Source organism: Fonsecaea nubica, assembly GCF_001646965.1.
Source record: "Fonsecaea nubica strain CBS 269.64 chromosome Unknown Scaff91, whole genome shotgun sequence".
Classification (NCBI taxonomy): Eukaryota; Fungi; Ascomycota; class Eurotiomycetes; order Chaetothyriales; family Herpotrichiellaceae; genus Fonsecaea; species Fonsecaea nubica.
Window position 1 is genome coordinate 113,263 of NW_019173764.1, and position 15,320 is coordinate 128,582.

Genomic DNA, 15,320 nt, shown 5'->3' on the forward strand with positions numbered 1-15,320 from the left:
GTCGTTGGACTTTGTCATTCTAACCAACTCTCCTCACATATAGAGAACATGCCACCTCGAGATGGCATCCTCATCGCAATTCATTAAATCTGAAGATCATATTCGCATATTCAACCTGCCCCATTCATCATCCGGGCTTTTCCCTTTGCTTTCAACCCTGCACAGTTGGCTCATTCCCTTCCTCCCGCCTGCTCTGTCTTGTACTTCTCAAACTGCTTGATAAACTCGTCCTTGAAGTCCTTGACATTATTGAGAACCAGCTTGATATGACTCTTTTCCAGTCTACTCTTGCCTTGAGCCCGAGCCAGACCTAGCGCGCTGGTCACAATATTTCGTATCTGGCGGCCGTCGAAGCCCATCTTGACCACATCCTCGAGCAACCATTCCTTGATGTCATCCCAATTTTTGACAAGACCTTTATCGGCCAATGGTTGCAAGAACCCCCCAAAGATCCCCATTGTCTGACTTTCATTTAGACTTACGTACTTGAACGCAACGTGGATGCGGGACTGGACGGCGACGTCGAATTTGGCGATTTGGTTTGTTGTAAGCATTAGAATTCCTGTAGATTCGGTTAGTTTTGTCTCCTTCCGGGCTAGGGTACTTACCCTGATAGTACTCAAGCACTCGAAGGAAAACTGCAGCAGTCAGTCAAGCCAACTTCCTTCCAGCCTTCATATGCTTACCTGAGACCAGCGCATTCCTTTCAGTATTAGCCGCGACTCCCTGTCCTCTACTCTCCAAGAACACGTCGGCCTCATCGCTGGACAGGTCAGGTCAATCTCTTGATATATGCTGAGCCGAATGTAGAAGCTTACATGAGAAGAATAGATTGCCACGAGGTAGCCAAGTCGAAAATCTTCTTCAGATTTGCCTCAACATTCTTTGCTTTGGTGCCCACATCTGCAACGCTGATGGCGAACAGAGGCTTCCTGGCTGCAAGTGCCACAGTCTCGGCGGTGGAAGTCTTACCTACCCCTGGCGGTCCTATGAAATGTCAGTATCTGTCATGGGCACGGTTACGCTCGGCCTTGCTTACCATAAAGGAGAATAACCAAACCTTTCCCCTTTCTGGCGATGATGTCGTCTACTTCGAGGCGGTTGTAATCTGATGAGTCGCTTCTGCCGTGGCCATCCACCAGGTCGAGAATCATCTTTTTGGTTTTCCCATCGTCGGCGAGCTTGAGTCTTGTAGACCAGGCATCGTCAGGGTCCTTGTCCGGGATCTTCGCGAGAAGGGACACCTGCAGCTGAGCCCATTGCTTATCTCCTAAGACGTATCCGAGCACGCGAGGGGGGCAAAGCATATACTGCTCGTCCACCCACTTACTCCTTTGACATGCTTCTTCATCGTACTTAGTTCTGAAGGCCTCGTTCAACAGGTCGTTCTCTCGGCAGTCGTTGCAATTACACTGAGGATTAGTATTGTCTGGCCACAGGGACCCCACGCGAGCGACCGATGGACCGAAGACGAAATATGATTCGAAGTCCACCATGACTCGACTGCTCACCTGAAAAGGAGAATGAGTAATAGTCGAATGAGTGCAGAATGAGACTCACATGTGCAGATTTAGGATGGGGAGAGCGATTCTGCAACCGCGAGATTCGCCTTCGCCTTAAATACTCGAGTTCTTCGTCAAAATATGGTCGGGGTTCATCATCCTGAGTAAGGACTGAGCAACCTAAACATTGCGCAACAGGGAAAGTACCTACCGTATCATCATCTGCCTGAACCCCGGAGAAGCCTTTCTTGATAAGAAGGGCATCTCCTCTGTAGTCGAACAAGCGGGACCCTTGGGTGGCGGTGCAGAAGCTGCGGAATTGGACCCCCTGTTTGATCAGATTCTCCCTCACCGTACCCTGTTGTTCGTGGAGGTCAAAAGGGTAATAAGGCAAGGAGGTAATCGGCTTGGTGCCATCAAAATATTCAAACTCCAGCCTCAATAGACTTCTTTTGAACATGCTCCCGTTCCAGTCGTAGGTCCAGGCCAGCAGAGTCCAGATAGCCTGATCACGTCGCGCAGAATCACTGAAGTATGGCCATGCTCCAAAGTTGTCTTCGACTATAAAGACTTGATCTTGGCCTTGAAATGGTCTGCCATAGACAAGGGAGCCAGGAGAGAAGACGGTCCAAAGATTGTCGAAGGTGACGCAGTTTTGCTGCCTGTGGGAATCCCGGGTTTTGAAATATTTGTCCAACTTCGCATCACCAGAGGAGCTGGTAATTGTGTCAAGCAGAAGTTTCAAATCCGACCGGGCTTGCTTCTCTGCATCGGTTCCACCCTCTTCTTTAGAAGCCTGCTCTAACTTGTCCCAATTGAGAATCAAGGCTTCATAGGGTGAATTGATCGTGCTCGGTGAACCACGGAATGTATGGTATGGATAGTGGCTAAGAAGTCCTTTCAATAGTTCCCACAGGTTTGGATCGACAACGTCAATCTCTCCTTCATCATCTTCACTGTCTCCTACAATTTTTCGTAAGGTGAATGCATGGGAGTTGTCGGTAGACTCGTCAGGGGTGGTGGACTGATCTTCTGCAGGAAAGTCTTTGCGCTCATGGGTCGACAGATCCGTCCTGTTGATAACAATTCTCGCACGCGACTTGGGGATTGTCGCTGTCTCCTCTGGCGATGGTTTTGTGTCGGTATTGCTCGCCGCATCCTTGGAGGTTGCATGTTTGTCGGTGGCTCCATTCACCAATGTTGTCTGTCCAAGTGAGCATCACCAGGAACACCATGTTTCGTGAGGAAAGACGTACCTTTGAAGATGCCTCGCCATTCTCATTGGCACCCGTCTTGCCAACTGATGACTTGCGCAACAAAGCGGTTTCCTCTTGTAATTCGCAATAGCGCTTCTCCAGGGAGATGAACTTCGCCTCTAGGGCCGTGAATTTGTCTTCCAAGGTTGTCGGGCCAGCCATTCTTCCGGAGATTCAGCAGATATGTGCCTTCGAAGGTTGACATGTGGCCGGTCCATCCAACCCCGGGATTGTGTGCTGCATATTTAATAATGCCCTACCACCAAAGCACCGGCGGCAGAGACCATCCACACACACCTCTGTTACATCCTTGTCTCGGACAGACATTGGCCTTCGAACGGTCTCGTCTCGGGACGATCTCCAAGGGCCGAAACGCTGGCTCTTTCAGCCGCTCGAGCTTTGCAGAGCATTCCGAATAGGTGTGCTGCAGAGGAAGGGCGCCTGGACAGTGCAAAATTCGGGTGCTTCGGTCCTTGATTGGATTCAATGGCAGGGGTATCGTTTGAGCTATTACATGATCTCTGACTAGCGACATCAGCGATGGTACTCGTCGAGCGGAGCTGTTGGGTAGCCTGATGGAGGCGATGGAGGCGATGGAGGCGATGGGGGCTGAGCCGAGTTCAATTTCGCGAGAAAAGTGGCTTAACCGAAGGTCCAAGTCACCAACCAGTCACCATCATGCTTCTCTAGACAAACGCTCAGCACTGTACCCGGTATAGCAACCTCTCCGTCGGTCCTAGTCTGCAGGACTTGACCAGCGCGTCCCATCTCCGCAAAGTCGCCTGATTCAGCCCGCGATTCAGCCTTCAAATATGAGACAATCCATAATGGCCCTTTCGTCTTCGCGGCAGCCTTTTGTCAGGCCACAGAACGAATCTATCGGGATTGGCATGCGTCTTTGCCCTCCACCAGATCTGCTCTCGCCTGGCTTGGAGGCTTCGTGGATCCTCATCCGTGGAGTTGTAAAGACCTAACTGTCGCGATGTCGTCTCGATCTCGGATTTCCTCTACGAGCAGCAAGCGCTTCTCTGAGAAAGATCTGTGAGTATGGGTGTTTCGGCGAATGACAACTTTTCGACTCATGACCCCGTCTTCTTCCTAGGGAGGCAATAAAAGCCTCGGAGATTGAGCAAACCAGATTCAGGAAGCTGGTTGCAACGAGCAAGATATACTCCCAGACTGAGAAGGATGCCGCCGAGATTTCCTCGGTCACAGACTTTTATGCATTCTGGGACAAGGCCGTCGAAGCCAGGAAGGATTTCGAAGACAGCCACGAAAGGGGATGCGGTCTGTGGACACGGAAGTATCAGAATGCCGCATCCGTGGTCCGCAGCTTCATGAAAGACTTTGCTCCCATCGTGGATGTCGTGAAAGACTTTGCTGCCCCTTATGGAGGGTTCGCTATAGGGACGATTTCCGTTCTCTTCGCAGTGGGACTACCTGTTGCCGCTCTTCTAAGGACGAGCTAACACCAATATCAGGTTGCTGCGAGCAAAAACGAGATGGAAGCGTCACTCGCATCAGCCATTGCTGAGATTACCGATCGACTACCTGGACTGAATCTGTACAAACACATCTACAACGACAACCACGAGCTCGATATAATGCTTCAAGGACGAATCGTCTCCGCCTACGAGATATTTATCGAGTTCTGCATTCAAGCAACACAGTATTACAAGCGCAAGGGGCTTCGCAGGTGGCTCACAGCCCTGGGTTCGCCTAGTCACCTTTACGACAAGGTCGCGGAAACACAAAAGGTAATACAGGAGATACGGCGCATATGCGATGAGCTACTTGACAAAAATATCCATCTCATCAAGCAACTGAATCTGGAACAGAAAGAAACCATTCGGAGTAAGTACTCCGACAGGCTCAAGCTGGACCGCTAACAACGACAACACAGGGCTGGAGGAACAAGTAGATCAGCTGTTGAAAGCACAAGACAATCATGCGCTCACAGAGATCCAACACTATCTGGGCCTCTCCAGCTTCTCGAGCGAGAATCACCGCAAACAACTCGAGCAATATCGCCGAGCTTTGTACAATGACGACCACCTCAATGCCCCATACTTTGAACAGATGCAGGGCAGGCGGCTCGAGGCATTCCGTGCCTGCAACGACTACCAGTACTGGAGTAACTGCCCACATCCGTGCCTGTTGATCCTATCAGGCCACAACGACAGCAGCATACGTTATGTGGATCACTGCTGGGCCTCCCCCGTGGCCATGACCATGATCACCGATCTAACTAACAAAGACAACGACCATATCTATGGGTACTACGTCTTTTCTCCCCGGGGCGAATCGCTCTGCCACGCCTTCTCGGTCGTCCTTTTACAACTACTCGGCAAGAGGAGCATATTGCTCCGCAACAAAGACCAATGCGACGAGCTACGCGCAGCGCTGAACGATCTTCGCGACTTCCAAGCCACAGAGGGGAAAGACTCCCACCATCGTCATCACTCCCACCAACACGAGACCATGAAACTCTCGACGTTCGAACGGGTCGTGCTCCGCGCGATCGACTTCTTCAGCGAGTCCGAGCAGGTGCACATCATCCTGGACCGGGCGGACCGGTGTTGCGACCTGGTCAAGGGCGTCGACCACCGCAAGTCGCTGTTCAAGCTCCTCGTCAAGCTGGTCGAAGTCGCGCGGTGTAATCTCAAAATCCTCGCCGTGGTCAACGGCGATCAGTGGGACATCGAGACCAGGAAGGACGAGCTGGAACACAGAATCGAGGGGAGAGTCAGGATGCACACTGCCGTGCAGGGCATGCGTGACTAGTCGCCCCTGAAAACCAGGTCTTTTCATCCCGGATCCCAGACCAGATTTGGCACTACAACAGAGAATCCCCGATATAGGACACTAGTGAAAAGTTGAATGCATGTTATGAAGCCAAGGACATTGGTCTGGCTAATAATGTATATATAAATAATTGGGAAATACCTCACCTGGTAGCCAGGCCGACGCTGATTCTCCCCCTCCACGTGTGTGTGTGTGTGTGTGTCTCCAAATGGATTGCTAGCCCCAAGCCACCCCGGTACCATCGAGCGAAGCACCACAACCACCAAAACATCTGCTCACGGTCCTGAAGATGCTTCTTCTCGAGCCAGATACTTCTGCGTCTCCTTGATAGCGTCGTAACTGTACAACCACTGCAGATACGACGGGCTCGGGAACGGCGCATGCATGTTTGCCGGCGGACGAGACTGCGCCCTCCTCTCCTCCTCGGGCCGGGCCAGCTCAGCCTCGTCGACCACGAGCTGTCTGGCCAGAAACGCGTTGCGGGCCTCGGCGTCGTGGCCGTTCAAAAACCCCACCCCGTCGTGACTCGCCGCCTGGATGCGCTCGACGCGCGGTTTGCGGAGCGCTTCGTACGCCCTCGTGGCGTCGGCGATTGGCCGGCCGGTTTCCCACGCCCAGCCGACACATTCGGCGAGGACGGCGCCGTCTTCGATGGCGCACGACCCGCCGGAGCCGGCGTGCGGGAGCATCGCGTGCCAGGCGTCGCCGAGGAGGACCGTGCCACCCTGGTCGCTCCGGCAGGTGCTCAGGGGAGGGAGCTCGGCGAGGCGCCACTGGACGCACGGGCCGATGTTGGCGAGCAGGTCCTTGACGGTGGGACAGGCGTCCCCAAACTCGTCGGCGACTTGGGCCGGCTCGGCCTTGATGCCCCAGTAGCCGTAGGGGACGTTGCAGCCGTCGCCGATGCAGACGACCACGTCATACGGCCTGTGCGGCGGCAGCGGCCACGACAGGATGTATTTCCCCCGCATGAACCAGATTTGGCTCGTGCCCTGCGTCAACAGCCACGCAAGATTCGGGTTCGACTCCATCGCGTCCTTGTCGACTGTGCACCGGTACGCCTTTTCGTCCGAGGGGATCAGCTCGACCGAGGCGATGGCAGGGATGGAGCCCCGGACTGCAGAGCGCAGACCGTCAGCTCCCACGATGAGGTCGGCCGAGAGGGCACGGCCGTCCTTGAGGTACACCGTGTTCGTGTCCACGTCGACGCGGGTGACTTCGGCATTGAACAAGATCTTGGTGCCGTACCGCTGGGCGCCTTTGGCGAGGAGCTGCTGGTAATCCGCGCGGTGGATACTCCATTTCGGGGCCCCCCAGAGGACACCACTGTGGTTCCCTTGATTGTGAAAGACGGCACCCAGCCGCCCATTGTCCGCGCCGTCGCGGAGATCGATGTATTTGTTTTCTGTGACGCAGGGCCTGAACTGCTGCTCCAGGCCGTAGGCCTTGACGACCCTGACCGCGTTAGGATCGATGCTGATGCTGGCACCGAATTCGTTCAACTCCGATTTGCCTTCGAGGACAGTGACCTCCAGACCCTTGCGAGACAGTCCAATCGCCGCCGACAGTCCGCCAATGCCGGCACCTACTATCAGCACCGAATAGGGCTTCGAAGGTCGGTCAACGCTTCCCATTGTAGCGATCGATCAATGTAGACCAAGTCTCGGAGCGTACTTTGCATTGAGAAGAGAACGATGGAGAAGATATACGTCTTTGAAGACCCGAGTGAGCTGCTTACCTGCCTGATCATACCTGGGTACCATCGTCAAGAATCCCATACCGTGTGGACATCTTACCGCTGGTCAGCTAAGACCGCCTCTAAACCCGCCTGATCTTCTTGAAAAAAAAGGGATTTTCTTCAGTGAAAGACGGGACTCCCTCGAATCCGGAGTCATAACATCGGACGCCTTATGAGAAGGGAAATCTTAACACGAGGGAGAAATAGGAAACAGGCAAAGGGTTCAGAATGAGGTTGCTCATACAGAGTCCACTTATACAGAATACCTCGTATGCAGCCAATCGAATTCGAACCCGTCTGCGACAAACCTTGCGATCCTAGCTCGCTAGATAGACCAAGGAACGAGGAAGTAAGCGAGGCAAGCGAGGCCTTACAGGAAAGAATTGCGGTTGGTGTCCTCGCCCACCTTGGCAGGACAGTGTTGCTGATCGCTTCCCATTTCTCGACCAGGCTCAATAAGCGTCTGAGATGACAAGATGATCAACCATTCGCGTCTTTCATTTTGTAGCTCATACTTTGAGACCAATCGAGTTGGTGCGACATGAAATCTTTCACGGGAGTGTGTTTAGACAGACCCAAGATCTAACTAAGTCTTCGTCTTCAAATCGTCCTCCGAAAACGCCACTTGCCCAACACGGGTATGAGAGAGCCTCTCATAGTTTGCTCTGGGGTTCATAGAACTTCCGACTCCTTTCAATGGCCTCCACAGCCTCCTTCTCGATTCTCGTTAGAAGCACCTGGCACGTTGGAATATCATGAATCAGCCCAATGACTTGACCAGCAGTCCAGACGCCAAAGTCCTTGTCTCCGTTGATGAAGACCTCTCGCCCACGTTTCCCGGACACGTATGGAGCCACCTCTTCAAATTTGCCGGTGGTGCTGCTCTTCTCGATCGCGACAGCTTCCTGAGCAACCTTGTTCTTGAATAGTCTGGACGTGTTCCTCCATCTTCTCAACACGAGCTCAGTATCGTGTTCCGAGGCATCCACAATTGCTTGCTTGATGTTAACGTGGATTGGCGCTTCGACAGTGCACATAAATCTCGTGCCCATGTTGATACCTTCCGCACCTAGGGCTAGGGCGGCGGCCAGTCCCTGGCCATCCGCAAAGCCGCCAGAGGCAATAAACGGAGCTCCGAGGGATTGTCTCGCTCTTGAGAGCAGGATGAAGTTGGTAATATCCGATTCACCCACATGGCCAGCACACTCAAAGCCGTCGATCGATAAGAAGTCCACGCCAAGCTTTACAGCGGATTGAGCATGTCGGATGGTAGTACACTTGTGAAGAATGATGATGCCAGCGCCTTTCAGTTGCTTGATGACCGGGCCAGGCGAATTGCCTGCTGTCTCCACAATCTTGATTCCCTCATCGATGCAGACTTGGGCGTACTCGCCATAAGGTGGAGCGTTCATCGTGGGTAGGAGAGTGATGTTGACAGCGAATGGGTTCTTGGTCATGGTCCTGCATTTTCGGATCTCCTTGCGCAGGTCCTCCGGGGTAGGTTGGGTCAGAGCTGTGAGCTAAAGATCTGATTAGCACGATTGATAAAAGTTTTCGGATTCCACCGACTTACAATACCAAGACCGCCTGCGTTAGATACAGCAGATGCCAATTCGGCATATCCGACCCATTGCATCCCACCCTGGACAACGGGAACTTTTCCAGTGTTAGCAAGATATGCGCCAGACGTACAGCTTCCAGAATATACCTTTGATGCCGAGCCGGCGTGTGAGTTCGGTGTTGAAAACCATTGTTGTTGTGGTTTTGGGTCGTACGAGGAGGCAGTCGGCGGTATTCGGGAGTTCGACGGTCCAGTCAGGTCGGCGTAGAATACAACAGGCGGGAAGGAAGGGTCAGGGTATGAGAGAAGAAGAAAGTGGATGTAGGTCAGAACACCATGCTTTCCTTCATATATCGATTCATAATTATAAATGACCGAGGTGATCACAAATTCCCAGCAACAGTTGGCGCAGGGACGCAGGGGGGGCACATGGGGACAAAGTTGTGGGGAGGAGAGTCGAACCGCGTGAGTCGAGTGCAGCCGGGGACCGAGGCAAATCGTCCCAGATTGTTAAAGGTCCGTTACAGGAAGAGACACCTTATTATTGCCGACGGATCACCGCAACCGGTGGAATAATAGCTATGTCACCTGTCAGCACCTGGAGAGTAGTAAGCACATCCACGCGTGAGTTTGCAGTTGGAAATAGTACCTAGGCAGTGTATAGCTTGCTTGAGTGATGCTGAGAGAGGGGAAAGAGAGAATCCCGGAGCCGCAGTTGACGTCTCGGGGCGGCAACATCGTTTATCCGACCTGAAGTACTTGTACCTCGTACTCGGTAGTTGCAACACAGCCTCAAGTTCAACTATTGGTCCCGAGTACTCGCAACATCGTACAGCATGTCCCATATTCGTCTGTTGTATCGAGTACAAATGGAAGGGCGGTTGATGTAGGTACGCTTGGACTGACGAAATAGTCAATGCACACTGATACCCATGAGAAAACCCCCGTCCACCACAGATGCTCTTTGGATGCATTATGAGCCTGTCTGAAGCCACTGTGTTGGTTGTGACATCTTCGCGAGGTCTTCGGCCGTAAGACTTGGTCAACAGCGATTGGGCAAGCGCCCAGCCTTGCCTGAGCCTCGCGAAATCTTCTGTAAGGAGGCTAGTCTGTCTTGGGAGCATCGAGGCATCTCAGTCATGATGCCATATTATTCCCATCGAAAACCTTCGCATCCTATTTCGTTTACCACAACCCGTGCTCTTAGCCGTCCACCTAATTGTACAATCCTCAATTGTCCTCCGATCCCAGGACTTGTACAGCCTCCAGCGACAGAACCCAATCCTAAACGAGTATTTTACGCTTTGGGCTAACCACACGCCATGATTCATGATATTGAGGTGCTGTCCTGATTTGACAACTCTTGTAAAAGCATATTGCACTAGACCGGAAACAACCATGTTGCGCGAAGTGTCTGCTTGGCTTGTGCGCAGGTTGTTGTCGTCGTTCCGTTCCTTCTTGTCGGTATGAGCAGTGCCTGGACCTAGTGGACATCATGGTTCAAGTTAAATACTCAGCCGAGTGACTTCACTCACCTGAGATCTGTGAGTGTCCATACTTCCACTGCGTCTTCTCTCCCTGCCCTGTACCAAGTTGAGAGACGGGGTATTGGCTACCAGGGCGAGATTCCTTCTTATTCAAAGCACTTTGTTGCGAGTCTTGCTAGAGGCGTTCGTGATGTCCGTCAACCCCTCTCACGTCAATCCGCTCGATTGCAATGAGGTATCCGAACAATGTCCCGTCGAGGCCTCGATATATGGATATTATCCGACTCTGGGATCGAACGCCTTTTTCAGCGCCCTCTTTGGACTTTGCTTCATTATCAATCTTGGCCTCGGCTGGCGCTATAGGACGTGGTCATACATGACTGCCATGACCCTTGCCAGCATATCTAGCTGCATCGGCTACGTTGGTCGATGTCTCATGCACCGCAACCCTTACGACTCTGTCGGCTTCGAGATTCAGATTTGTTGCCTCACTTTTGCTCCTGCATTCAACGCTGCAGCGATCTACCTGATATTGAAACATCTGGTCTTACAGATTGGACGAGAATGGTCGAGAATCAGACCGAAATATTACACTTGGGCTTTCATCGTCGCCGACTTTCTTGCCCTGACTCTGCAAGCGGCTGGTGGGGGTATAGCAGGGTCCGCTGGAGACGACGAGAGCTTTCGAAATGTTGGAGACAGACTCATGATCACTGGTATATCTTGGCAGGTCCTGACTCTTCTAATATTTGGAGCGGCCACATTGGACTACTCAATAAGGCGCTTCAAATCTCAGCCACTGTCCGAATCTACCCAGTCCTTGGTGCACGATTTGAGGTTCAGGGTCTTTGTTGTGGCACAATTGATCGCCTACATAGCCATCTTGATTCGATGTGTCTACCGGGTTGCGGAGATGGCGAATGGTTGGCGCAACCCCATCATGCAGAATCAAGGCCTCTTTATCGGACTTGACAGTGTGTTAGTATAGTCCCTTCCTCCATACTTTGACAAGGCTCTGACATCAGATCAAGCCAGATTGGCGTCGCCACGATCCTTCAGACATTTATTCACCCTGGGTATTTCTTCCCAGCACTCGCAGACTACGGGGAACGGAAGAAGGCACGAAAGACAAGCAATGTCACTGAGGATGCGATCCACGGTGAGAGTCACCTGGACAAGGCCATGGTTGAGACCGAGCATGTGCGAATCGATCCGTGTTGAGGCTGCCCACAAGTTGTGTGCTCAAATGTCGCGGGCTCTGGGAATAGAGGATTTATCTCGAGATGACGTTAGTCATGAATATAAGTATACAGTTAACGATAACCCAGTGTGATACCAGGGGCATGTCAGCCTCGTGACATGGACAATCGAACGCAATGTGGCTCACCTCACCTTAAAATGTCTTGGCTCGTCGTCATCTAGACTCCGACTTGCCGATGCCCGCAACTCTGCCTTCTCGCTCCAACATGTGGTGAAGTGGTGAAGTTACACGACGTGATCCATCGACCTTCGTTTCAGTGCTTTTCAATGCGCCGTAGGAGTCACACTTCTGTTCCGTGCCCGGTTCACTCTCAAGTCTACCTGCGATGTGCGGTTTGAACCATGGGTGCATCAGAGTCGAAGTTGGTATTCAAACAAGGCATCTTCAGGCTCTCTGAAGAGAGGAACATTGCAGCCAATGACCCATACTGGACAAATGTGAGGTGTACCATGGCTTGTGTGAGGTGACACGCTGATAGTCGCAGTTTTGGGAGTTACCTGAATCCGTCGAGGATGTCTTCAGTCTCTTTTCACATACCGACATTCGCAGAACCCGAGATTCCGCGCTCGAGAACCTCGAAACCCTCATTCTAGCCGTTACATCGCGCCTGATCGTGTTGAAGAACCACCCCTCGTTTCCAGATCCTGATCTTGCCCCGGAACGGGATGCCCTCAACTGCATACGAGTCCTCACCCGTCTCCTCCCATACGTCTATGAGGCCGACGACTTGGCAGAATGGGAGGAGAAGTTCTTCTGGGGATTGAGGCGGCGCCGGACGAGAAGATCTCAAGTATCGGGTGAAATACTGTTCGACGATAATCAGATTGAGGAGAATACCCCTACAGACAATCGCGAGCCCGAATTCGAAGATGTGAAGCCACTGGCGGAAGAACTCATCGACACATTGATCGATCTCCTCTTCTACGCTCGTTTTACGATACCTGAGCTACCACAGGCGAAAAGCAAGGTCACGTACGCAATCTGGCAGAGTGGTGTGGGTTGTAAATCCTCCATCCCAACGAACAAAGAGCTCGAGAGCAACCGGTGCGAAGTCCTCAGGCTTCTCCTGACCCTGTCCAGCAAGGCCATGTACACGCATTCCAATGTTCTCCCTGTTCAAGGTGTCAGGGCTATCACATACCTAGTCACATGTCCAGACAAGCAGATTGTTCTCTCGACGTTGTGCTCTCTGGTCAATACCACGATCAAATCGAATCTGGGTTCATGGCGTCTGCCTTACGACCATGTGGTGCGGAAGGATTCCAAACAGACTCTTGTCGTCTATAGCTTACAACTCCTCCTCGTCCTTCTACTATACCCGGTTCCCGAAAGCGGAAATGGCCCAGCCCCAAAGAATTTCTACCGCCATTATCTCGGTCGGCTACACAGACCGGAAGATTTCCAGTTCCTCGCCGATGGCATGACACGAGTTTTGAGCCAGCCGATGCATGCGACAACTTCATATTTACCTGGAAGCCAGAAGTCAGTCAAGTGGGCGCCAGAAATGATCATGCTCTTCTGGGAAGTACTCCAATGCAACAAAAGATTCCGGACTTTCATCATAGAGTCCAATCGCGCACATGATTTCGTCATCCTCATGCTCTTCTACGCCATTGAATACAAGACGGACACGTCGAAGCAGGGGATTGTGAGGATGTGCGTCTTCGTCCTCCAAACCATGAGCGTCGAATCCACCTTTGGGAACAATCTCAACAAAAAGTTTGAAGCACAGGATACATTACCACCATCCATTCGTTTGGCAAATTTCAAAGGCACCTATGCGGACTTCTTAATCACATCTATCCACACGTTGATTACAGGGAGCAAAGGCAAACTCGAAGCCATATATCCTGCCTTGTTGGCCATCATTAATAATATGGCCGCCTATGTGCAGCATCTCTCGCTGGCTGCAAGCACTCGCCTAGTGCAGCTACTGGTATCAATGTCAAGCCCAAGTTTTCTTCTTGCAAATGAGAGCAACCACGTCCTTCTCCGGGCGCTGTTGGAATCTATCACCACTATGATAGAGCACCAATATGCATCCAATGCAAATCTGATATATGCTGTCTGGCGGTCAAGGAGACGCATTGAGGCTTTAAGACAGTTTACGCTGGAAGGCGGTCAAGCAGAGATCGAACGAGCTACTCAACGGCGCAAGGAGAGCGCATTGGGCGATAATGCAAACGGCATTTCCAGATCGTCCACGCTGGACAATGTGCACACGCCAGAAGCTCGCGGTGGCATGTCACCACACCCGGACAGTGCGGTGGACGGCACGTTCGCCATTGGAGATTCGGACGACTCGGATAATGAAGAGCCACCAACTCCTTCTCAATCGACCCATTCGATGCAGACATCTCGCACACCTTCGATAGGGTCGTCATCTGTTGTTGATGATCACGTTCCCGTTCAGTTATCGGGCATGTCAGAAAAGGCCAGAGGTAAGATGCCGGCGAATGCCCCGACATTCTCACGACAAAACAGTACAACAAGCCTTTCGGCGAGCTCGACATATGCCACCGGCCGTGGCTCATTTACAGCTACTTCAGAATGGCTAGAGAGCTGGCTCCCCGATCTGCCCCTTCACACGCTGCTCACTGTGATCAAAGTCCTTTCTACGCACCCTCTCGCATCACCACGGGTTGGGAACACGGGCGGCACTCAGGGTGATACAACAAATCCACCGTCGGTCACTTCCTCGCGGCGCTCGTCACTCACTGGAGGCGACGAGCCATCCCCTGTCAACTCCCCGACTACAAGTCCAACGGACTTCCGCTCTCAAATTCCCTCCACGGCTACGCACCCTGCCATCGCTGCGATCCTTGCTTCCCCATCCCCCATCCGAGTACACCTTTTTGAGTGGTCGCCACTGTCCCTAGGATGGTACATGTCTGTACTTTGGTCATTAATATTCACGGCGGAAATGACCATCTTGCCCACCTCCAGCACGGCGGCAACATTGACAGGAGGCGGAGTGATGGCCGGGCCGGTAGGTGTCTGGAACGGCACGAACGTGAAACTATTCCAGGTTGCCACTGAGGGGAGAAGAGAAGGTCCAAGCCTAAGCCAGCCAAGAGGAGCGGTGGATGCAGTGGGTAGCAGGATTGTCCAGGGTGTTCAGGGGTTGAACCTGAGTGGTCTGGTGTCTCGAGTGGGAAATGGAGTGAGAAGCGTCAGTGCTACCAATAACGGGACCGAAGGTGCTGCTGCTATGCAAGGAAGACGCACCACAAGGGAAGTCTAATCTTTATTATTGCGCTTTTTGCCATTGTCTGAGGGTTTTTTTTTTTTTGAGAGCGAATTTGTCACGCTAGATCAGACGCGACGACTGCGGTACAAGGGCGTTTTGAGAGGACAAGAACTAAGGCGTGCATGAATGCAGTTTCACGATCGCGGGCGTTTTAGAACTCTGTGCTTGTTTTTTTTTTTTCGAGCGCACGGCCGTCCTTGCTTTCTTCCTTTTCCTGTTTTTGCCTCTTATCTTCTTCTTCTTGCGCTCTGCAAACATGTCCAACGACTTAAATGAGCGAGTGAACACTTTTGCTTTTGCGAGTTCCTGGGTATTCTCTTCGTGTTCGATACCCACAAGTACGTCTCAAGTCAATAGAATGCGATCTTGTCTTGTCTTGTCGGGCTAGTTGAGGGTATTTGTACCGAGGTGGACTGGATAGAGACGAGGCGGGCATAGGACTATGTGAGTGGGGGGGGGG

At 52.3% G+C, this 15,320-nt stretch overlaps 6 protein-coding genes across 6 annotated transcripts; 3 read left to right on the top strand and 3 right to left on the bottom strand.

Moving 5' to 3' along the window:
* Positions 1-170: 170 nt before the first annotated feature.
* On the bottom strand, positions 171-2,920 carry AYO20_09639 (hypothetical protein; the record flags this gene model as incomplete). The annotated part of the gene is made up of 9 exons (XM_022647908.1): positions 171-562; positions 609-638; positions 687-763; positions 819-987; positions 1,040-1,270; positions 1,331-1,511; positions 1,561-1,662; positions 1,714-2,706; positions 2,759-2,920. The coding sequence occupies 9 exons, from the start codon at positions 2,918-2,920 to the stop codon at positions 171-173; spliced, it is 2,337 nt and encodes a 778-aa protein (XP_022496155.1).
* Positions 2,921-3,740: 820 nt separating this feature from the next.
* On the top strand, positions 3,741-5,542 carry AYO20_09640 (hypothetical protein; the record flags this gene model as incomplete). Its single annotated transcript, XM_022647909.1, has 4 exons — positions 3,741-3,799; positions 3,861-4,188; positions 4,240-4,612; positions 4,662-5,542. The coding sequence occupies 4 exons, from the start codon at positions 3,741-3,743 to the stop codon at positions 5,540-5,542; spliced, it is 1,641 nt and encodes a 546-aa protein (XP_022496156.1).
* Positions 5,543-5,838: 296 nt separating this feature from the next.
* On the bottom strand, positions 5,839-7,197 carry AYO20_09641 (hypothetical protein; the record flags this gene model as incomplete). Its single annotated transcript, XM_022647910.1, has 1 exon — positions 5,839-7,197. The coding sequence occupies one exon, from the start codon at positions 7,195-7,197 to the stop codon at positions 5,839-5,841; it is 1,359 nt and encodes a 452-aa protein (XP_022496157.1).
* Positions 7,198-7,954: 757 nt separating this feature from the next.
* On the bottom strand, positions 7,955-9,052 carry AYO20_09642 (hypothetical protein; the record flags this gene model as incomplete). The annotated part of the gene is made up of 3 exons (XM_022647911.1): positions 7,955-8,821; positions 8,875-8,957; positions 9,010-9,052. 3 exons carry the CDS (start codon positions 9,050-9,052, stop codon positions 7,955-7,957), a joined length of 993 nt encoding a protein of 330 aa, XP_022496158.1.
* Positions 9,053-10,539: 1,487 nt separating this feature from the next.
* On the top strand, positions 10,540-11,570 carry AYO20_09643 (hypothetical protein; the record flags this gene model as incomplete). The annotated part of the gene is made up of 2 exons (XM_022647912.1): positions 10,540-11,327; positions 11,381-11,570. 2 exons carry the CDS (start codon positions 10,540-10,542, stop codon positions 11,568-11,570), a joined length of 978 nt encoding a protein of 325 aa, XP_022496159.1.
* A 381-nt stretch (positions 11,571-11,951) lies between these two features.
* Positions 11,952-14,854, top strand: AYO20_09644 (hypothetical protein; the record flags this gene model as incomplete). The annotated part of the gene is made up of 2 exons (XM_022647913.1): positions 11,952-12,047; positions 12,095-14,854. 2 exons carry the CDS (start codon positions 11,952-11,954, stop codon positions 14,852-14,854), a joined length of 2,856 nt encoding a protein of 951 aa, XP_022496160.1.
* Between the last annotated feature and the right edge of the window lie 466 nt (positions 14,855-15,320).